General features: G+C 36.0%; 1 protein-coding gene across 1 annotated transcript in view; it reads left to right on the top strand.

Annotated features, from left to right (window-relative positions):
• Positions 1-20,603, top strand: part of LOC139943820 (uncharacterized) — a 67,526-nt gene extending 46,923 nt beyond the window's left edge. Inside the window, exons 41-59 of the mRNA XM_071940646.1 lie at positions 532-642; positions 1,983-2,096; positions 2,518-2,631; positions 3,040-3,153; positions 3,672-3,899; positions 4,882-5,001; positions 6,264-6,377; positions 6,980-7,339; positions 7,742-7,864; positions 8,295-8,408; positions 8,697-8,810; positions 9,309-9,428; positions 9,876-10,004; positions 10,725-10,841; positions 12,039-12,158; positions 12,673-12,789; positions 13,727-13,871; positions 16,265-16,423; positions 17,882-20,603. Of these exons, the coding sequence (XP_071796747.1) occupies positions 532-642; positions 1,983-2,096; positions 2,518-2,631; positions 3,040-3,153; positions 3,672-3,899; positions 4,882-5,001; positions 6,264-6,377; positions 6,980-7,339; positions 7,742-7,864; positions 8,295-8,408; positions 8,697-8,810; positions 9,309-9,428; positions 9,876-10,004; positions 10,725-10,841; positions 12,039-12,158; positions 12,673-12,789; positions 13,727-13,871; positions 16,265-16,423; positions 17,882-17,975 (2,627 nt within the window). The 3' untranslated portion in view covers positions 17,976-20,603. The remainder of the gene's footprint in view (positions 1-531; positions 643-1,982; positions 2,097-2,517; positions 2,632-3,039; positions 3,154-3,671; positions 3,900-4,881; positions 5,002-6,263; positions 6,378-6,979; positions 7,340-7,741; positions 7,865-8,294; positions 8,409-8,696; positions 8,811-9,308; positions 9,429-9,875; positions 10,005-10,724; positions 10,842-12,038; positions 12,159-12,672; positions 12,790-13,726; positions 13,872-16,264; positions 16,424-17,881) is intronic.
• Positions 20,604-24,049: the final 3,446 nt, after the last annotated feature.

The following is a 24,049-nucleotide window of genomic DNA, read 5'->3' as shown; positions in this document are numbered from 1 at the left end:
TACCAACTAGACTACCGAGGTTGCCCGGTAGCTAGAGGCAGTTTTTGCTACAAGTTTTATTTACATATTTATTTACTTATTTAAAACTATATTTGGGGAGAGTGTTCTTGTTCACATGCTGGACCATCTCTTTGGAATGCTCTCCCACTGAACCTCAGACTAGTAGACACTCCAACTTCAAAACTAACTTGAAAACTCACTTGCTCCTTAGCTTTAAGTACCGTCGTTAGCAGAGTTCTTTTCTTTATGGGCCAGGAGTGTCCTTCTGACAGACATGGCGTACATAAGACATAGATATAAGACATAAGACATAAGAAACTTTGTTACTCTCCGACAAATTGCATTGCTCTAACAAGTTTAAAAGCACCACTTATATCAAAAAGTTACAAAGTTACAAAAGGCAGATACAAATATTGAACACAAAACAATCCACAATAAATATCCAGTATTATTGTTATTAAATTGGAGGGTTGTTAATTGATTTTTTATTTTTTATTTATTTGGTTGTTGTTGTTGATGTTCTGTTTTCAGATATTAACGAGTGTGGGTCCAACCCCTGTATCAATGGTAACTGCAATAATCTGATTAGTCTATACACCTGCACATGTTCTGCTGGATGGACTGGTGATAACTGCGCTGATGGTAAGTACCTACAGTAACTTAAAGCCATTGGACACTTTCGGGAAAAAAAATAATAATAAAAATCACAGATTTACAAATAACTTACAGGGTTTACAGAAGGTAATGGTGAAAGACTTCTCTTGAAATATTATTCCATGAAATGCTTTACTTTTTGAGAAAACATTAAAACAATATCGATTCTTGATATCGAGAATAACGTATTTATTTTGTCCGGAAACAAGGGTGGGTTTTCCCCGTTATTTTCTCCCGACTTCGATGACCGATTGAGCCTAAATTTTCACAGGTTTGTTATTTTGTATAGAAGTTGTGATACACAAAGTGTGGGCCTTGGACAATACTGTTTACAGAAAGTGTCCAATGGCTTTAAAGGTACATTACAGAATTGGTTTTTGCTAACAAAACAGTTGCTGGTAGTGTAAGCACTTTATGTAATCCCCCATACATATAAACTGACAAACCTGTAGAAGTTTGAGATTGATCGACCATCTGGGTTACGAGAGAAAAGTGAAAAACCGATTACAAATTTTGCATTGCATCGATGCAATGGTCTGCTCTCTTATTCGATGAAATGTTCCTACTTTTTTCCAAGAACTAAATATACAGAATATTAAGTAGGATTTGAAAACTTTGCATGGTGGAAGTACGATATGGAAAGTTTTGCGGTAACACCGTGTAATGACTATCTGTAATGAGAAGACGATCAGAGCATACTGATCGCAACGTCGAGTTGAAACCAACGGTTTTTTTCAGAACCACCCCAACTCATTAGAGATAGTTATTAAATGGTGTTACCACAAACCTTTCCATATGATAAAGAATATTGTTTGTGTTTTACTGTGACACTGTTTAAAGACAGTGGACACAATTGGTAATTGTCAAAGACAAGTCTTCTCACTTAGTGTATGTCATCATATGCATAAAATAACAAACCTGTGAAAAGTTGAGTTAAATCGGTTGTCGAAGTTGCAAGATAATAATAATAAAAGAAAAAACACCATTGTCACACGGAGTTGTGTGCTTTCAGATGCTTGATTTCGAGACCTCACCCCTAAACTTGAGGTCTCGAAATCAAATTCGTGGAAAATTGCTTCTTTCGCGAAAACTACTCCACTTCAGAGGGAGTCAGTTCTCACAATGTTTTATACTATCAACCTCTCTCCATTACTCGATACCAAGTAATGTTTTATGCTAATAATTATTTTGAGTGATTACCAATAGTGTCCACTGCCTTTAAAAGCACGGTATACTCAGTACTCCCCCCTCCTCCCTCCAACCAGTCCTCTGAATAGTTAAAACAACATGGCCATCTTGACCACTTTAAACTTGTATTTTGTATGTAGATATTGATGAGTGTGCAAGCAACCCTTGCATGAACGGTGCTACATGCACCAATCTGGAGAGCAGCTATCGCTGTGAGTGCGCTCCTGGATGGACTGGGTTGATGTGTAACATAGGTAAGCAAACTATTCCATCAGCTAAGGAATGACGCCCTTAAATTTGTTAGTTTTTTTTTTTTTTTTTCCATTCATACTTTCAGACAGATAGATAATGATTAAAGTCACAAGTATCCTTGGTTTGGATGAGTTGGTCTATGAAAAGCGTTTGTAAAACTGTTTGTTCTGAAATGCATTTGGTTAGAAAGATTTTTGAAAAGTAGAAGATTGTTATCCTCACAAATATGCCTCGGAATGGCATGGTTTTCCTTTTACTTTGGGAACTAACACGGTTGGCCATTTTGTGGAGTCAAAAATTTGACATCAGAAAGCGCCGTACAATAAAGAATCCATTAGTTATTAAGAAAGCATTGTCACTGTTTTAGCCAATAAATACTAATTTGTCCTTGTACAGTTTGACTATTTGACTTCTGTTTTGCAGATATTGATGAGTGTGCGTCAGCTCCTTGCCTTAATGGCGGTGCCTGCTCTAACCTGGAGAATCTGTACGAGTGTGTCTGCCTCAACGGCTTCATGGGACTTAACTGTGAAATCAGTGAGTTGTTTATCTTTAGTACACGATACATTGTTGTTTTTTGAGTTCCCTCTTTGTTTTACCCTTCTCTGTTATTCCGCTTTCAAATATCTTAAAGAACAAACTGAACGAAAACTAACGTTATTGTTCTTTCCCTCTAAAAAGGTTAACGACTGCTTAATGATTACATACTTGAAAGTATTTTATAATGTTATGAGTAGTGTCTTACAGGTCACATTTTCAGGCAATTTTGATGCACTGTTATGCAAGAGGAATAATTTTGGCAGCACAAAAAGCATTATATTTATTGTAAGTTCCCCCCCCCCTATTGTAAGTTCGAAAGTACCTTAACTTTGTAAAAATAAATGCTGCACTTTTTCTTTTTGATCGGAGGACACGATGTTATTACTTCTTTGTCTTCTAATGTAGATCTGGATGAATGTGACAGTAACCCGTGTCTCAATGGCGGTCTATGCTTCAATGAAAACAACGCCTTCGTCTGCACATGTCAAGCTGGATATACTGGAACCAACTGTGAAAGAGGTAAGCCATGTTTGCTTTTGAAACGACTTGGATACCTTTTCAATCATTTTTGTTTTCTCTCCTTCATCAAATCGTTGTTTAAAAGCCTTACTCAAAGACACTTGTTTTATATTGTTATGAAAATTTATACATTGATGGATTGACTATAGATTTATCAGCTATTGATTATCAGTAATTTGCATTAGGTATGCGGCAATAGGTTTGCCCGTGCATTGATACGCACCTGCTTTATAACAATTAATAAGATGTCCGTGATGTAAAGAATCATGCACCCTTATCTTCCGTGCTAGGGCCCTTTGTTGACAAGTTGTCGCTGTAATTTTTTTAAACATTTTTTTTTTTTAAATGTTAATAGAAGCGTAATGAAGATGTTCCTTTAGTATATTAATAACCTTATAGAAGAAGGAATGTAGCAACATAGCTGATTGTCTGGCACTGTTTCCTGTTTTTTCACTTTTTATCACATAATATAGAGATCTTTTGATTGACTTACTTATGTCCTGTTAATTTTTCTATAGAAATTGTTGAGTGTGATCAGAACCCATGTAAGTTTGGATCGACCTGCATCGATCAGGTCAACTCCTACACCTGTGTCTGTGCCAGCGGATACACCGGCTCAACATGCGACTTCAACATCAATGAGTGTGCCAGTAACCCGTGCGAAAACAGCGGAGTGTGTAACGATGAAATCAACGGGTTTAACTGCGTCTGCCCCGATGGGTACATTGGGCAGTTTTGCCAGATTGGTAAGTCTGAAGATGAATGGCAGGGCGGTTTTATTGTCGGAAGTTAAACAAGCGGTCAGGAAGCTTGGAATTTGATCGGCTACAAAAATGTTTCAGTCATTTGTAACAGACAGTTGAAGTCAGTAAATGTATGACACCATTTAATTGTCACGAACTGCATATGTGTTTACTTTATGAAGCCGTTTGAGGCATGTGATCGAAGTGAAATTTAGGTAACAGCTGTTTATATGCATTGATATACGTTTATTTGTATCCTGTGCTATGAAATTTAAAAAGTAAGCATCACAGTTTAACTGTGAAATGATTTGTTACAAGTTTTGACTAAAATTGTGCTTTTGAAGGTTATTGTTTGTACACTTACATTCTGAAAAGTAAAAAAAATATTATAAGTTATCACACAAGCGCGAGTGGAATACGGAAAAATATAGCGCTTTCGGTTCCATATCCAACGAGGCCAAAGGCTGAGTTGGATATGGGAAGCAGACGCGCTATATTTTTTTGTATTCCACGAGCGCGCGTGTTATAACCAATTTATCTCCCAGTCCCACGTGCAACGTGCAAAGTTTAAAATTGCAGAACGTTATTTCGCGATGAACAGCAGGCACGCACACAAAGTTTAGAATGTAATTTTCGCACTGTCTGTATACGGAGCGTGACGCATTGACACTCACAATACGCACTGTGTAATAAAAACAGAGGAAGTAGGGTATAAAACAGAGGAAGTAGTATGTATGTTCTTATTCCCCTAGTAGTTCGAGCATCTGATTGGTGGATTAGCGCGTACTGGAAGATAAATTTGTATGTTCGTATACAAGTCTTCAAATCATTTTTATGTTTTGGGTGTTGTTGCTTTGGTTTTACTAAATAGTCTTCTAGGACACAGCACTATAGCGGTTAGAAACGTAGTACTAAGCGCAGTTATTATTACTGTTCAAAAAAATGTTTTAAGCCCCTCGTGATTGCTTTTTCATCTTTTCTGCAGATGTGAACGAATGTGAGAATAAACCCTGCCAGAATCAAGGAACTTGTACAGACAACTTCGGGACAGCAGGCTACATGTGTTACTGTCACCCTGGATTCACTGGTATCCACTGTGAAGAAAGTAAGCAGAAAATGATTGCTTAGTCATGTTTTAACTGCTAAGCAGAAAAATTAGGGTATTGTTCAAAAAATCGCATTAACATTTAAAACTCAAGGGGTTCTCAAAAGGTGGAATATCCAGCATTTTTTTTTAAAACATAATCTCTGATAATCTGGATCCAGATTTCAGACTTTTTTTGTCAGCAATGACTCTCAACCCTGGGTTTATAAAAAAATAAAATCTTCATCATGAAAAGCATTAAGGGTTCAAATTCCTTCTGTAGATCAAGTTTTTTACCATGATATGAATCCCTACTCACTGTGAATAGACTGTGCAAGTCTCGCGAGAAATTGAACTTCCGGGACCATTGTGGTCCCAACCTAATGGAGTTTTACGTTGGGGAGATTTTGTTCTGCCAATAATTTTAGTTTAACATAAGTTATGACTCTAAAAAGTGAATATGTTCTTGGGAATGTAAAAATAAGTAATTAAAAACAGAAAAGTAAAATCAATTCAACAAATTAACGAAGAAAACTAAAGAAAAAAACTTGACCTCCAGTTTCCGGTTTACTCTAAACAATTAAGAATATTACCCAATTGACGTTCCCATTATCGCTGAACCTATGTGATGATCGCACCAATTGGACGTGATTCACAAACGGGGTGTATTAGAAAAACCATCCAGGTCGATGTCGAACAGCGATCCTCGTCCCGATAAATGTATAATTTTTACGTTAATTTAAACAAAACAATTATTATGTACACGAATTAAAATAATAATTATACAAAAAGTACGTTAAAAATAATAATCTTTAAGAATTTTTTAACAAATAACAATTTCAATACAATTTGGTTTTGTACAAAAATATACTTTTTTTCGAATTAAGTTCTCGTTTTCGCTACGTGCGAGACTTGCACAGTCTATTAAGATGTTTGTAATAAATTTAATTTGACAGAAGGTTCAGATTCATGTCATAAAGTTCTTTTAGAAAAAAAGGGAAAATTACTGAGCTATGTTTTCAGAAGAGTTGCATAATCCATTGAACCTGCTGAAAGAATTGTTGTCTCACTGAGACAATAATTGTTTTTGTGCAACTGTTTTACTCGTTTCTCAACAAATTACAGCACCTCAGCAAGTACTATTTTTAAGGGAAGTTTTCTACCATCATTTTCTTTAAACCATGTAAGTTTAATGTAAATCTGTGGACGTTTTTGTGTTTCGTGTCAAACAAAAATAACCCAAACCCTTTTATAATGGTTCTTTTCTTCTCTCCTTAATGCAGACATCAACGAGTGTGAGTCTAGCCCTTGCCTGAATGGAGCTATCTGTTATGATGGAATCAACGAATACACCTGTGCCTGCCCGACAGGATGGACGGGAACTAATTGTGAAACAGGTACATAAATTTAATGAAAACTTCAGTAGGAAGTTCAGTCTACTCTTGAAGATCATCTACTCTGGGTTACGTTCTTCCCATACGGTGAGAAGACGGAGAGAGGCTTCTCTAGAGGCTTCTCAAATAAATGATGTTTGAAGCTTTGCACGGTGCGAATGATAAGAATAAACTATAAATACATGTAATAGTAAACTTGCGGGTACAACCATGTTAAAAAAATCTCTTGTGTGGAAGTGTTGGCTCTAAAAAGATCTGGTTGGTCTCTAGAACCGACTCTTTTCAAAGGTTAAGTGTCTTTCTAAAGGACACAAGTGTATCGAGTGGGACTCGAACCCACACTCTTATCAAAACACCAGAGCTTGAGTTTGGTGTTCTTATCTGCTCTGGCCAGGACACGCCACAATATACAGAATTAAAAAAAATTATCAACCAAAATTTGGAGATCACCATCATAGGGCTATAGATAGCTAATGTGGTGGATTCAAATTGATTTAAAATTTACCCAGCTAGTTTCCCTCTTGTGGGTTATTGCTTAATGCAGAACTTGTCATAGCTACATAAATGAATTTGTTGAATTATTGTTTTTATTTTGGTTTTTCTAGCTATTGGCTGCAGGAACAATTTCACCATCCCACTGAATGGCAAAGTTGAGATACACACTCCGGACTATCCCAGTAACTACGGTAACTACGAGGAGTGTCGCTGGTTCATCCACGGCACCCCAGGCCGCACAATGACTGTCCAATTCATGGACTTCATCACAGAGAACCGCTACGACAAACTCAAGGTTGGAACCGGCGATAACATCTTTGACGAGGGTACTGTTCAGGTGGAAGCATCCGGGAACGTTTTGCCGACTGGATTCGATACGCCCAGCAATCTGCTCTGGGTTACGTTCTTCTCGGACGGTGAGAAGACGGAGAGAGGCTTCTCTATTGAAATTCTGGATGAGGGCTACACAGGTAAACAAAATGATGAAATGTTACAGAATTTTTTTAGCAAAAAAAATAGTTAATGGCCTGCTTCCTAGGTTGTATTGTAAATTTGGATGTGATCCCTGGGTATTCTGCCATTACAGGTTGAATGGCTTCAGACTGGCACCCCGAACTAAGATATTGAAAAAAATTGACTAAAGTAAGGGCTACATGGCCTAGTTGATAGGATGCTGGCAAATTAATCCTAAGGCCGCATTTTCAAGTCCCGCCCCAGTCAACTTGTCTTAGTCCGACCCAAAGTTTCTTACCTTATAGAGGGTTAACAAACTCAACAACCACTAACTCTCAGAATCTGCAAGATTATAGCAAAATGGTTTGCTGTTTTGTATAAACATTAAATAACCTTAATATGTTATTGTCTGCTCCTAGATGTGTTACCATGCGACAGGGAACCATGCATCAACGGCGGTACATGCAGTAATGAGCAGAATGGACGATTTATTTGTATGTGTACTCCGATGTGGACCGGTACCAACTGCCATACGCCAACAGGTAAAAATACAAAACTTGTTTCAATTTTGTATTTTAGGACTTCCGACCTTTGAACCTATGGAGGTGGACAATGTAACTTTTTGTTATGAAGACCAAATGCATTTTTAAATTATGGTTTTCTTGAGATTGCGCTCTATCTATGACTGTTTGCTACACTTCAATTGCATTAGTAAAACTCAAATACAACTTGTCAAACTTTTAGGGTGGTTGCAGACGGTTTGATGAGTAATAGGCAGTTTGTTGTTAATGGGATTTGAGAAGTTGCATCATGAGGTATCAATAAATATTTGGTTTGCGGTAACACCACATCTACTTGCAAGGTAGATTATGTTCCTTTTGAGAACTTGTCTTGCTTTATATATTCTACTACCGCGGTGTAGATTTGTTTGTAGTATATATGTATATTTATGTTTTTCTCTTTTTGTTGTAGATATCAACAAGTGTGGTAACAACCCGTGTCGTAACGGTGCGGAGTGCTCTAATGTAGGAACTGATTACACATGTGACTGTCCAGCCGGATTCACTGGAAAGGATTGTGAAACAAGTAAGTTCGGCTGTGGCTTGTGGTGCGTGGTGTTTGGCCACTGGATTTATGGCCCATTTCTTGAAGATTATGGCTTGTGGCCTGTAGCTTGTAGTTTTTGGCTGGCTGGATAATTTAAATAATTGTTGTATATTTGTTTTTATTTTTGGTTCTATTTTCACTAATAAAGAAATAAATGTTGAACTGAATAGAAAAATACTGGAAATAAATGTTGAATGAAGTAGAATATTTTTGGGGGAATGTTATTAATGTTTCTGTTCCCATTTTGATGTTGCTTTCCTGTCTCAGATATCAATGAGTGTGAGGGTATGCCGTGTCTGTTTGGAGGAACTTGCGTCAACCTGGTGGGATTCTACTCTTGCATCTGCCCACCGGGACATTCTGGGGACATCTGCCAAAATGGTAAGAAGCTGCAATTGTACATTACTTTTGTTGGTTAATGATAACAAAAACAACAAAAAAGAGTATTTATATAGCACCTTTTCCTAGGCCCCAAAGCGCTGAACACGAAATAAAAATACATTTACGTAAAAAGCAACAGAAGTACAGTTAAAGGAACATTACAGAATTGGTTTTGCTAGCAAAAAAGTAGCTGGCAGTGTAAGCACTCTATGTTATCCACAATATACATAAACTGACAAACCTGTAGAGATTTGAAATTGATCAGAGAATAGTGAAAAAAAACGATTACAAATTTTTGCATTGCATCGATGGCAAAACAAAAATGAATAAAGTGTTCACTGAGCGATAAACTCAAAATGCGAAATTAGATTATTTATTTCTCATCAAATATGAAATTTCAGACAGAAATATTTCAAGGGATGTTTTGTTTTTATCATCATCATTAGACCGTGAATTCTTTTTATAAAATCTCCCCATTTTGTGATTTTGCTTACGCAGTTCCACAGGCAGATTCCTGTGACATAGATTACTGTATGGGACGCGGTATGTGTACGTACTTTAACGATACATACAACTGTGCATGCGAGGATGGCTATGGTGGCACATACTGTGAGATCGGTAAGTTTGAAACGATAAATACATTTGTATTTTGTATTTTGTTGAAATAGTAACAGAAAGGTTGCTCCATGAATTCATGATGAGCCGTATAGACAACAGCAACAACCTTTTTAATGACTTACCAGGCTTACAAATCAATAAACTTCAACACACACCGCTACAATCCCGGCCAAAATGCTTGGGCCACCCATTCCTAACATTTTATAAAACTGTCCACTTCCCATTCAAAGTAAAAAAATTTTCATAAAAACATGTCTATAAAGTATGCATTTTTTCAGATACACAACTGTCGCCCTATTAGAGCATTTTTGATGATGTCGCCCTATTATAGCAGTTAGCGTTATTATCATTATTAATATTATTATTATTACTGCAATAATAGTAACGGTCGTTTTGAATCAAGCTGATTATTTTCTCTCTAAATCTCCACCTCATGTCGTCCTGTAGATTTTAACCCATGCCGTCGTGCCCCGTGTCTAAACAGAGGAGTGTGTTTCAATCTACCGGAGGGAGGATGGAACGGCTACACCTGCGAATGCGCCACTGGGTTCATTGGAGCGCGCTGCGATATTCAAGGTAAAAAAAAAGGCTGACTGTTTCATGAGCTTTTCATGTGCAACTTTGTCTTTGGCATCTGTTACTCGAGCGGCCACTGCTTGAATAAAAAAAAATCGTTATATGGTTTTGAAACCTTTTTTAGATCAAGTTTTTTGTCAGGACATGAATCCCTATTCACTGTGAATGAAGATGTATGTAATATAATTTACAAAGATATTGGCAAAATAGGGACATTGCCAACATAGAACTAGTGAGCTCAGTTGGTAGAGCGCCCGCACGTTCAAATCAAATCAAATCAATCAACATTTATTTCCAAACAAACACAATATACAAATACAAACAAGGGATTTTAATCTGGAGGTCGTTGTTTTCAAATCACATTCTAGTCAATTCTTTGTTCAACATCCAAAGTAATATAATTTACCTGTAAAAGTGTCAGCTTTCAGTTTCCTGCAGCCTCCCCCAGAGTCCATACTGTACTAGAACTGTAATAATCTCGGTAGTCTAGTTGGTAAGACACTGCTCTAGAATTGCAAGGGTCGTGGGTTCGAATCCCACCGGAGTAACATGCCTGTGATATTTGTTTTCACAGGACTCGGGAAAGTACTGAGTATACTGTGCTATAACACACACCGGTGTATTGGTAAAAAAATTAAATAATTCATATTCTTTATCCCCGATGCAAATTTAACATCTATTGTAATAATCTTGTTGTTGTTTGTTTGCTGTTGTTTACAGAGTCATCCAACTGTATCTACGCCAACCCCTGTGCAGCGGGCGCAACCTGTACCCATTCTAAGGGAGAGTACACATGTACATGCCCGCCAGGATATGACGGCAAATTCTGCCAGAACAGTAAGTAGAAGACACTTCTTGCTTGGTTTGGCAGTAGGTCATTTACCTGTGTGATAGTAGCCTTTTGTCAAGCCTTCGTGGCTTGGCAGCTTCAAAGAGCCACAGTTCAAAGCAACTGGAAGGGAAGACCACTCATGGAGTTGAGTGGAGAATGCCATGCGTTGTAAAAGGCCCTCCTGCTACGCCCCTTAGTGTGTAGCCTCCCCTTCCAGTCACTTGAGATTGCACCTCTATGAAGCTATCCGAGCGACAAAGGCCTTGACGAAAGGCTAGTGTGATAATACTTCTTATTTAATAGTTTTTTATTCACAAACGCAGTCATGTTCATTCTAGTTTTCTTTTGTGCATTTGTGGCATATTCATTTCTATTTTTGATATTTGTATTTGTTTCCTTCTACTTTCTTACCTTGATTGTACTTCTTATTTAATAGTTTTTTATTCACAAATACTTAATATTCATTCTTGTTTTCCTTTTTTGCATTTGTGGCATATTCATTTCTATTTTTGATATTTGTATTTGTTTCCTTCTACTTTCTTACCTTGATTGTACTTCTTATTTAATAGTTTTTTATTCACAAATACTTAATATTCATTCTTGTTTTCCTTTTTTGCATTTGTGGCATATTCATTTGTATTTTTGATATTTGTATTTGTTTCCTTCTACTTTCTTATCTTGATTGTACTTCTTATTGAATAGTTTTTTATTCACAAATACTTTATTATTCATTCTTGTTTTCTTTTGTGCATTTCGTTTGGTCAGCACTATAAGGTCCTTGTGGAAATTTGTACGGATTTGGTAAAACTTTTTTTTTTTTTTTTTTTTAACCAAGTTTGTATTTCAATATGCCCATATGAGCTTTTGAAGTTTTAATAACTTGTAGATTTCATATTTTTAATACTGTATGCCATGTTTTATTAATGTCCATAATGTCCTTTTATATTGTCTGTTTCTTACATTGTGGCATCAGGAGATTAATTTGCGAGTAATTTAGTTAAATTTTTTGAAATCCATCAGGGGTGCTCCTTTTTTGTTTTCTCTCCTATATGTATGGTTATATATGTTTTCTTTATCGTTAGTTTATGTACTTTGCATTTTTACTTGTGAAATTCATAAATGAAATGAAATAGTTAACATTCCTTTGACAAGAAATAAATTTCGCTGATTTTGTTCACCCCCTCTTCCCCCCCCCCTTGCAGATATTGACGAATGTGCAGCCGTTACAAACCCCTGTAACACCAATGGAGTCTGCGTAGACAGGGTCGACGGCTACACATGCGCATGCAGGAGCGGGTTCACTGGAGCACTCTGCCAAACTGGTGAGAAAATAACTCTTGAATTTTCAGCAGCTGGATTTGTCGTTTCTGTTGCAGGTTACCAGTTAAAATGCCATGCGTTGTATGCATGTTTTTAAACTCTGGACTTTAGCTCAGTTCAATTTACTTTAATTATGTACAACATGAAAAAATATTTTTTACAAATAATAAATTTCAAAATCGTGCAAATGCTAAAAAATAACCTAATTGGGGATCTGAATGGCTTATGATGTTTTTTGCCATGTCTTTTAGCTCTATGGACCATGGTTCGAATCCCAGCTCAGACCGGAGCCTTGCATTTGGATTGGGTTCCAGTCCCATCCTGATTGCCTGGGTTTTCCCCATTTTGTTGTTCTTGCCTCATCTAATGCTGAACATTTCTTTACCATTTAATTTATAAGTCCTTCCATCTTGGTCGCTTTAGCTGATGTATGTTGAATGTGTACCAAGACGACACTCACTCTCCTGCAAAAAATTCCAGCAGTTATAAGATATCTGTTTTCTTTTTTTCCCCCAGACATTGATGAGTGTGGTAGAAAGCCATGCTTTAACAATGGTAAATGTACCAATGGCAAAAACACCTTCTTCTGCCAGTGTGCGAATGGTTTCTCCGGTGATGACTGTAGTGTTTCAGGTAAAGATTTCATTTTTGCACTTATTGAATTTAACGATTTGAACTTAAAAATACTTGGCTAAGCACCTAAGAGTGCCAGACTCAAGCTCTGGGCCAAATTTCATGGCTCTGCTTACTGTAAGCAAGGAACCAGTGCTTTCTCAAGCAGGGGAATTCGGTGCTTACGTCAAGTGTATTTTACAGGTTAGCGGTGAATTGTTACTAGGCATTCTCTGCTTACACAGCTAGCGCAGACATTCGCTGCTTGCCCTGCAAGGGGAGAATGGTGATCCAAAGTGCAGAATTCAGAAGTAAGGAGAGCCATGAAATTGGGCCCCTTACGCCACAAACCTAAAACCTAAACCTAAATGGACCCTTCCCATGAAATATGCTATTACATTCACGCATGCGTACAGACCCTGCTGGTTGGCAAACACCATTGAGTTGTGCACTAAGCAGACGCGCAAACGCGTCTGCATCATGCGCCCATTAGCCGTGTACAAAACAGTGCGATATTCCCTCATTTTGCCAACTGTAGTGCGCACGCGCTATGTGCAATTTACATATTTCATGGGAAGGGTCTATTGTGTATAGTTTCTGTGTAGTTTTCAGCACTTATTTTAAGCGTTTGAAGCGTTAAGGTTTTTTAATTTGTAATTTTTAATAGTAGTTTTACAGTAATTTTACAGTTACGCTCAGTTGTTTGTAGTATTTTTAATGGTTTCAATTAGGTACATGTAACAGCTTGTCTGGCCTAATTTCATATCCTTTTGTTGGTGGGCTTAAATTTGTAATTATATTCTACATGTATGTTTTGTTTTCTTAATGCTTTTCATTTTGCTATGAAGCGCTTTGAGGAATGTTATATTTATGTTGGGCTATATAAATACTGTTTTATTATTTTCATTATTATCTTGTTGAAAATGTTTGAGATGATACTTCTCTCTTTCTATCACAGCTGGAGCCGTGGATACAGGACCTCAGTATACCTGGATGGGTAATGAGATCTCCTTATCTCCGTGGGTCATTGCCATCATCGTAGCCCTGGGCATCTTCATCATCTTCTTGGTTCTCCTTCTCATCATCAGAGGTCGTCATCAATAGTGAGTCTTAGTTAACTAAAGAAATATGAATCTGACATCAGATGTTTTGAATGCTGCCAAATTTTGTACTCAAAAAGTATCGAATGCAATGGCATTAACACCATTTTAAAGGCAGTGGACACTACTGGTAATTACAAAAAAAAATTATTAACATAAAACCTTACTTGGTAACGAGTAATGGGGAGCGGTTGAAAGTATAAAACATTGTGAGAAACGGCTCCCTCTGAAGTAGCGTAGTTTTCGAGAAAGAAGTAATTTTCCACGAATTTGATTTCGAGACCTCAGAATTAGATTTTGAGGTCTCGAAATCAAGCATCTGAAAGCACACAACTACGTGTGACAAGGGTGTATTTTTTCCATTTTTATCTCGCATCTTCAACAACCAATTGAGCTCAAATCTTCACAGGTTTGTTATTTTATGCATATGTTGAAAAGACTGGTCTTTGACAATTACCAAAGGTGTCCAGTGTCTTTAACAGGAGGTTAGATACTTGACAATAGAGAGTCTGAGTCAACTATAGAGAGCTTCACGGTAACACCATGTGAAAATCTCTTTTGAGTAGTGTTGGTTCTAAAAACAAACCGTTGGTTGACAACTCAACATTTCGATCAAGTAGTATGCTCTGAAAAAGTCAGGAATTAGCCAAAACGTTCCTGTAAACAAATGTACTAACCCATTTTTCTTAGAAAGATGTTTTGGATACTGACAAATTTTGCCCTGGAAGGGTATCAAATGCAATGGAAGTGTTACACCATTTTATTAACGTCAGGATTAGAGACTTGACATTTTTTCCCCACTCACATGAGGACTCTACTGGAAATGAGTTCATGTACATCATGAGATTGAATCTGACATTTCCCTTCCTCTGTAAACATGACAACTCACTGTTTTGATTGATCAGTTGCTCTGATCGTCTTTAGGAAAAAGCTTTCTCCTAAAGCTATCAGAGCTTACTGATCGAAATGTGAGTTGTAAACCACCGGTTATTTTCAGAACCACAATTACTCAAAAGAAAATGTTCACATGGTGTTACCACAAACCTTCCTTAGTTAAACTTCCACCATGCAATTTCAAATCCTAGTTATTTCAAATGGAAAATAGTACATCCCAAATTAAATTATACATTTCCCTTCCCCTTTGTAAAATGACTCCTGAAAATAAGGCTTAAGTTTATCTCATTTTTTTAGCTGCAATTAACAACAAAGAACAGTAAATATTTATGAAGTTTATAATCCATCAGTTTTGATCTTAGATTTGGGGAAAGAGGAAGTTCATGTCAAAGCGCATGTCTTTTTATTTTTGAAAGCAAAACTATTTAATTTTGCATTGTTTTGTTGGCTGATTATTTTGGCTCCTTTTCAGTATCTTCTACCTCTCTAACACGTCATATTATTTTATCTTTAATTCTTTTTACATAAAAAAAAGTCATCTCAAAAAGTAAGTTAGCATGTTTATAATTAATGTTGTTGTTTGCACCTGTTATTTGCATATATGAGTCTATGAGTGGTGTGGCAAACTCACCCCTGCCGCTGAGTTCAATCTTAAGATTCAACTAGGTCTTAAAGAAACAACAACACCAGATTTGGTGTTCCCAAGAATGACCTTTATAACACTTGAGTTTTACGACTAGTGAAATTCATCACCGCAACTTTTTTTCAAAACCAAAGATCCTGGATCATCGCAGGCGCAAGATTGTAGAATTCAGAATGGAATATGAAGTGAGCATTGCAATGAATGCCATCAAAGTAATTAACCCTTTTGATGCAACAGTATATAATAGAAGACAATGATTGGAAATTCACTGCCCAACAAGTCACGCTTCCATTCGTCATGATTTGGACACTATTATAGTAGCCATTGTGTCACGGTGAACTAGGTAGTTGAAAAGCGACATTAGCAACTTGGAGAGCAGTCAATAGTCGCGACTTCGTCACTAGTCATGACTATTTTAGTGGTCGAGGCGTTGGGGTAAACAGGGTAATGAAGTTGCAACTAGACATAACAATCACTAGTCATAACTTTGACACTAGTCGCACTAGTCACCAAGGCCTAGCCGCAACTTTACTTTAGTTAACCACCCACTATGAATGTGTATGAATCGAGCTTGCCGTACATGTAGGTAGTGAACAGTAGTAAAAGTTGACTTGAATGTCTGATTTGCATGATTGTGTTTTTATATTTAGTCTCCCGTCATTTTGTTTTGTTATTATGTTGTATGTGTTATTGTTCCTTTGTTGCACTGCAATGGATTATGTGTTTATTTCAGTCAACACAAAAGGAAACCCTTTTGTAAATTAATTTAATGAATTCAACCATTCACAAATTATTATTGGATGGTCTGTTGAGAAATAGTATCTTTATAAACGATTGTTTTTATTGTTATTTTTTAAAGTGGTGGATATGACGCAGAGAGGGCCGCCAACGAGCGCAAGAGAGGACTCCCGAATACCCAGCTTGATGATCAGATTCCAGTCCTCGCTGAAGACGCAGCAGCAGAACAACCTCAAGCTAGAGAGAACGATTATGGGTTCATCCCACCACCTGGCAATGCGTGAGTAAAACAAAGGATATGGCCCTGACTGCCCACAAAACAATCAACACCACACACTACTCCTACTCAATGTAGATTTACACATGGTGGTATTGCAAACCTCACTAATCAACACCCACTACCCAGCTCAAAGTTTGTAAAGACAGGCAAACTTGTGAACTTGTTTTAAAGGCAGTGGACACTATTGGTAATTACTCAAAATAACTATAAGCATGAAACCTTCCTTGGTAACGAGTAATGGGGAGAGGTTGGTAGTATAAAGAAGTTACAGAGTTTTCAAGAAAGAAGTAATTTTCCACGAATTTGATTTCAAGACCTCAAGTTTAGAATTTGAGGTCTCGAAATCAAGCATCTGAAAGCACACAACTTCGTGTGACAAGGGTGTTTTTTCTTTCATAGTTAATCTCACAACTCCTACATTATGTATTATTATTGTATATTTCCAGCTTTAATTTTCCCGTTTGCTTACTTATCATTTATATTTGTTTTTTTGTGAAGCGCTTAGAAACTTACTTTTAGTATAAAGCGCTATATAAATGTAATTATTATTATTATTATTATTATTATTATTATTATTATTATTATTATTATTATTATTATTATTATTATTATTATTATTATTATTATTATTATTATTATTATTATTATTATTATTATTATTATTATTATTATTATTATTATTATTATTATTATTATTATTATTATTATTATTATTATTATTATTATTATTATTATTATTATTATTATTATTATTATTATTATTATTATTATTATTATTATTATTATTATTATTATTATTATTATTATTATTATTATTATTATTATTATTATTATTATTATTATTATTATTATTATTATTATTATTATTATTATTGTTATTGTTGTTGTTTTTGTTGTTGTTGTTGTTGTTGTTGTTGTTGTTGCTGTTGCTGTTGCTGTTGCTGCTGTTGCTGCTGCTGCTGTTGCTGCTGCTGCTGCTGCTGCTGCAGTTGCTGCTGTTGCTGCTGCTGCTGCTGCTGCTGCTGCTGCTGCTGCTGCTGCTGCTGCTGCTGCTGCTGCTGCTGCTGCTGCTGCTGCTGCTGCTGTTGCTGTTGCTGTTGCTGTTGCTGTTGCTGTTGCTGTTGCTGTTGTTGTTGTTGTTGTTGTTGTTGTTGTTGTTGTTGTTGTTGTTGTTGTTGTTGTTGTTGTTGTTGTTGTTGTTGTTGTTGTTGTTATTATTATATGTTGAGATACACCTTTGACAATTGTTGAGACTGTTCTTTGACAATTACTAATAGTGTCAAGTGTCTTTAAATGTTTATACTCTGTAAGTCTAATTGTCTTGATTGTAGCATTACCAATTTGTGTAGACTTTGAATTATTCTGATAAAGGTAATAAATAACTTGTGAGATTTCTCTGTAGTAAATTATTACGTGAGCTAATCTCGAGACTGAACTTTCTCTTTTTTGCTTTTGCAGATCTACCGTGGCCGAAATCAACAGCTACGAGAACCCCTGGCCGCAGAGCACCGAAGATTTCTCCATGGATAAGATACAAAAAACTCATTTGTGATCGACGTCCATGAGATCTTGAGATGTTCTTGCCAAAGAAAAAAAATGACTAACCCACCCAACACCTCAAAGTTCTTTACTTCATAAAATCCTGGAGGCATCTCTTGTTGTAGTGTACATCACCTCTGATAAAAAATAAAGAAATTTGCAAATACATCTTGTTTTTAAAGTTTTAACGGATATGTGTTTTCGAAAAAGATGACTTCTGTGCCTGTTAAATTTTCATCATGATGAATGCTTTTACGAAATCAAGATGCAGATTGAAGACTTTCTTCTCACTTTTTATGGTCACACCAAAATTGTTTTGCATGAAAATGTGATTAAATTTGAAAGATTTATTTTATAATAAAGGGAATATTTTCAATAGAGGTCCGATTTTGACGATATCATACCAAGTAATTGTCTAAAGCTTGATGGTAAAACTGTGTCTTAAAACAACCCTGTTTTATTCGAAATCAGAGCCTAGTTGTAAAAAAAATAGAAGTAAATGTATACAAGAATATTAAGTTTATAACTCAGAGGAAAGAAAACAAACAATCATTAATTAGTGACTTTTAAAAATTGTGATATTGTCGTTTTAAAAATTTGTAATTTTTATGAATTTCGTAAGATGTAATTTTTAATGAGTGAAGGGATTTTTATTGTAATTTTTGTTCTTGATTTTTTAAAGAGCATTATATCGTTTAATTATTTCTTGTATTTCATTTCAATTCTAAAACTATTTTCGCAGTCATTTGGCAATTTATTTCATCCCTTAGTTAAACCATCTTAGCTTCCTGGGGAGTATACAGCCTGGACTGTCAGGTATTGTAGCACACCCAGCTAAATCAAACACAAGAACCATCTCTGCCCTCACATATATTAGTTAATTGAGTGAGGAGAACCAATTATAATTCAATTTCTTGCTCAGTGACACAAAGTATCATGGCTATAGGGATCGAACCCACATCCTGTTGACTTCGCCACCAAAACCTGAGTCTGGTGCACTCAGAGATTATTTATCTGGATGATTTGCACTGGGTTTGAACCATTTTATCAGTGAGATTTCAGATTTGAACTTATAATGGTCCATTAACTTTTCACAATAATGACCTAACATGTGCTTTGTCTTAAAACCAACTGTGTCTTTTCACTAAGAGAGGTTTTTGGTAATACCATGTGAACATCTCTTTTCTACTTTTTTTTATTTTTATTTATTTAAAGAAACGGTGTTTAACAACAAGTGTGTTTTTTCTTTCTTTTAATCAAATTGTTTTCTTCACGTCAAGTCGTGTTTTCACACTTTCTGACATATTTTCTTAAACATTGACTCAATTTAATTCAACTTTATTTTACAATACACAAAATTACTTGACTCTAGTCCGAATTGTTAAAATATTCAACAACTTTTATGAAACTCTGTTTTCAGTTAGTATGATTTATTTTTATTATTATTGTATTATTATTATTAAATTAATGTTTATTGTTATTGGTAAATTTAATGGGAGTTTCAATTTTTGAAAGTCGCCTTTAATTTAAATTACAAAATTTCACTACCATTACGAAGTGTCTTTCAATTAAAATAAGTAGATGTTTTGATCAAACTCAAAATATTTTAGAAATTTTTTCCACTGCTTTTAGGACGCATCTTTGGTGGTGGATTGTATCATAAATATGAGTTTCTTCAGTGTTTGTTCACGTCTATTTCTTGCTTTGGAAACAACAAAATTTAGACAATTATTTTAAAGGCACTGTACACGTTTGGTAATTACTAAAAATATATATTAACATCAAACATTGCTTGGTAACGAGCAACGGAGAGCTGTTGATGGTATTAAACAATCTGAAGTAACGTAGTTTTTGTTTTTAAGAAAGGGTAATTTCTCATTAAAGTAATAAAAAACTTTTATTCCTATCTGAAAGCACACTATTTTGTACAACAAGTGTGTTTTTCTTTCATCATTTTCTTGCAACTTCATGACCATTGAGTACAAATTTTGACCGGCTTTTTAATTTATGAATAAGTGGGGACAATTACCAAAGCGTGTTCAGTGCCTTTAAACACGGCTTTCTATTTGTCTAACTTGCGTTAGTATGTTAGTGGTGGAGCTGTAGAACTCTGTGTTCTGTCGAACCTGCAATATCTACCCCCTTTGATTGATTTTGATTGATTTTTCAACAAAATAATGTACGCAGTTTTCACCGAATTTTTTTCCTTCATTTTCTTTATTGTCATTTGTAAATTTTCGTTTCTCTCAGAAAACTATTTTTGATAGATTACAAACATGTGCCTTTTTAGAATTGTGTGGAGACGCAAATGTTATATTCAAGCAATGTATTTCATAGCAATAATAGAAATTGTATTGTTATCATTTCTTTTGTAATTAGTGTGGTTACGTTGGATTATACTTTTTTTCTGTTTAGTTGTTAGCTGGTACCCGTGTCATCACTGGTGATACACGAGGTGCGGCAATATTACAACATGTATCCGTGGAGATGGTGATGACGTAGTTTTTTTTTACCAGAAGTTGTTTGTGCTGCAAAGAAAGGCTGACAATTGTATTGTATAAATTGCTATTTTTTTAAAGTATGACTGGCTTTATTTGTATAAATTTTGTGTATTGGATAAAATAAAAATCATACGAGAACAGTTTGTCACCCCCGAGTGGAATTTTTAAACATGTTTAGTTATTAGTATATGTTTTTTTTGCAGTGAAACACAAATCGGTGTAAAAACACAAATTATGTTCTCAGGGATGAGATTGTTCAGACTTTTGGCTGAATTCAGAATTGTTTATGTCAGCCTGGTGAAGAAAAGCAGACAATATTTTTTTCCACGAACAAAGAAATCCTGCTCATTGGTCTACTTCTCTAGTGCTTTGGATACTGTTTCCAAAAGCTCCTTGGAATCTATAATCCCAGGGGTTACCAAACGGTAGAAATGCCATCATTTCAACATACCTTTGAATTTTTCATCCAAGTTTCAGACTGTTTCGTAAGTAATGACTGTCACCCTGGTTCTTTATCCCCGATCAAACATAACATGTACACTATGAAGACGCGAGGGGAATGTGTCTTTGATGTTACAAGCATGGAACTTGTCAAACACTCTCCATTTTAAAAGAGCCTATTACAATATGGCAGCCATTTTATAGTTTTTAAGAATATTGCTTGTTATGACAGATGTCCGATGGCCCTTTAACCAACTATCTTTCTCATGGCATACCTTTCAATTCAATTAAATTCAAGGATACATTATTACCATACTCTCATACAAGAATGTCCCCCTATTCATTGTTTACCCCCTGCTTTTTTATGTATGCTTTCTAACCCCATTCATGTATTTCCACCTCACTGCTTATGTTTCACTTAGTTACCTGTTCATGTTTGTTGTGTTGTCATTTAGCCTTCGAGAAAGACTCTGCTAGGGTCGAAACGTCAGGCCATTAACTTTTTTTTTGCATTTATACTCTCGGTCCATTTGGTTGGTAAGTTGTTTGCAACAGCTAATTCTATTTTCTCAAGAATAACGACAGTTACATGTATTACGGAGTAAAGCAAAACATTTCTTTAAGTACAATCTGATTGTGTACAGTATCATCGAAGACACATCCCCTAAAGTTTATGTCTTCTATCTGTGTCCCCCCCCCCCCCCACCACCACAAAAAAAAAAAAAAAAAAATCAAAAACATCAATTTCGGGACATTCTATTTTTAAACTGTGTAGTCGCATAACTATAAGCTTGTTCTTTTCAAGTACACGCGTAGTATAAATTGTCAAAGACTCGCAGCATTCACACTTCATGTAACCTTATGACATAACAAACTTGTGAGAGTTTTAGTTCATCACTACAATCACTATGATCGTGTCCATCGTTTTCAAATATCAGATTCTGGACTCGTGAGAGCAATACCCATTTTTCAAAATTACCATACCAAGCAAAACTATGACTTTGCGTCGTAAATACGAACACGGAGGGGTCTAAAACGGCAAAATACAATGATTTTATACCGAAAATCACATGTCATTTATTTATACAAAATATGCCGAATTTGGTAGTAAACTCCAAACGGAACTCTTTGAACTTGCTTTTTGGACAGAGGTCCTAAGGAAAGAAAACTGTGAGGTTAAGCTTTGATTCCCGATGGCGGATTCTATTCAAATTAACGCAGAAAATATTACTCAGTTCTTGCAAAAATATTTATGCAATTATAAAGGCCTAATTCCTTAACGGCAGGACACTATTGGTAATTACTCAAAATAATTATTAGAATTAAACCTTACTTGGTGACGAGCAATGGGGAGAGGTTGATGGTATAAATCATTGTGAGAAACGGCTCCCTCTGAAGTGACATAGTTTTCGAGAAAGAAGTAATTTTCCATGAATTTGATTTCGAGACCTCAGGTTTAGAATTTGAGGTCTCGAAACCAACCATCCAAACGCACCCAACTTCGTGTGACAAGGGTGTTTTTTCTTTCATTATTATCTCGCAACTTCGACGACCAATAGGGCTCAAATTTTCACAGGTTTGTTAGTTTATGCACATGTTGAGATTCACCAAGTGAGAAGACTGGTGCTTAACAATTACCAATAGTGTCCACTGTCTTTAACTGGGAAAAATAAAGGCAGTGGTTTTTAGCATACATTTTCAAGAGATATATCTGTCATTAAGTGTTCCTGGTTACCGACCCGTTTACGCGTAGCTCTCGGAAATCGTTTCAGTCAAGGAATTTCAGGTCAGAAACCTGTTTCTATATGTCAGGGCCGCCAAAACACGCACCAAGGGTTATGGGGGAAGGGCTCAGCAATATCGATCACCTTTGTGTTCGAGGTTGCATCAACATAGCGCTGCCTTGTTGAAAAGGTATGAGGATGATATAGAAATTAACTTGTTGCGACTGTACTTGAACTTACCTGTGCCCAATTTCACAAAGCATGTAAACACACAACAATTCTAAACACAGAATAGTTTTGCTTGGCAGGAAGATTTTAAAACAACCCAAATTACATTAAGTTTGCATTGTTGTGGCTGGTGCCCACATCAATCTTTGCTTAGCAAAGAAATTGGTCGAGCAGTATTTTCTGCTTAACAGCTTAATGAAAGTAGGCCCAGATACAAAAAAGGCATATATATAAGAACATATGCGTGGCTGGAGCTTTGCAATTTTTTTGGTTAATACAAAAAAGGAAACTTTAAAGCATGACCAGGCACACATAGGCCTAGTTTCATTTTCGTCAATCGAAAGGGACCTTGATTGAAGCGTTGACAAATAATCCTCATCAATAACCGTCATTAACAATCTCTTCCGTTACGCTCAATGGGTTATTGTGCATGGTAGAGATTATTACATCCTCCGTGCATAAATCATGCTCATTTTGGATAGCGACAACCAATTGCATTTAGTTGGTGTTTTGAAGTGTTTGTGGCACCCTTTTGTCCAACTATATAGGCTATTCAATTATAAATACCAAACCAAACCATACTTCATTTATGCATAAATAATGCTGATTGGAAGGAAGAATAGTACTGATTGGAAGGCGAAATCTAATTGCATTTTATTTGTGGTTTCATTTGTGGTTTTTATTTGCTCAGAACTTGGGAAAGTACTGAGTATACAGATTCGGTGTATGGGTGAAACAAATTACTATCCCCGATGCAAAAACAAAGTAGGATTCGAACAGACCCTACTCTCTAATGTAAAAGAGTAAAACACACCACTCTTTACATTTCGAGTTGCCCCTCATATGGCTTTTTAAAAAGAGTGGTGGTTATTTCACTCTTTTAGAGGGGTTTCACTCCAGGACAGAGTGAAAAATCACTCAAAAAGATGCAAAATTCAATCTAAAAGAAGGGAAGACCACTCGAAAGAGGGTTGTCCCTCAAATGGCTCTTCAAAGAGTGATTTTTCACTCTTTTGCATTTAGACTTTAGAGTATAGTTAATAATTTCCATACACTTAAAGATTTGTGGTCAGGGGTGGATTTCACAAAGGTAGTCCTAACTTAGGACTAGTCCTAAGCAATGCTAAGAGATAGGACCAGTCCTAAGTTAGGATGAGTTACTGGTCCTAACTTAGGACCAGTCCTATCTCTTA

This window comes from Asterias amurensis, chromosome 11, assembly GCF_032118995.1.
Source record: "Asterias amurensis chromosome 11, ASM3211899v1".
Lineage (NCBI taxonomy): Eukaryota > Metazoa > Echinodermata > Asteroidea > Forcipulatida > Asteriidae > Asterias > Asterias amurensis.
Note: the sequence above shows the minus strand (reverse complement) of the source record. Positions and strands in the feature narration are given on the sequence as shown.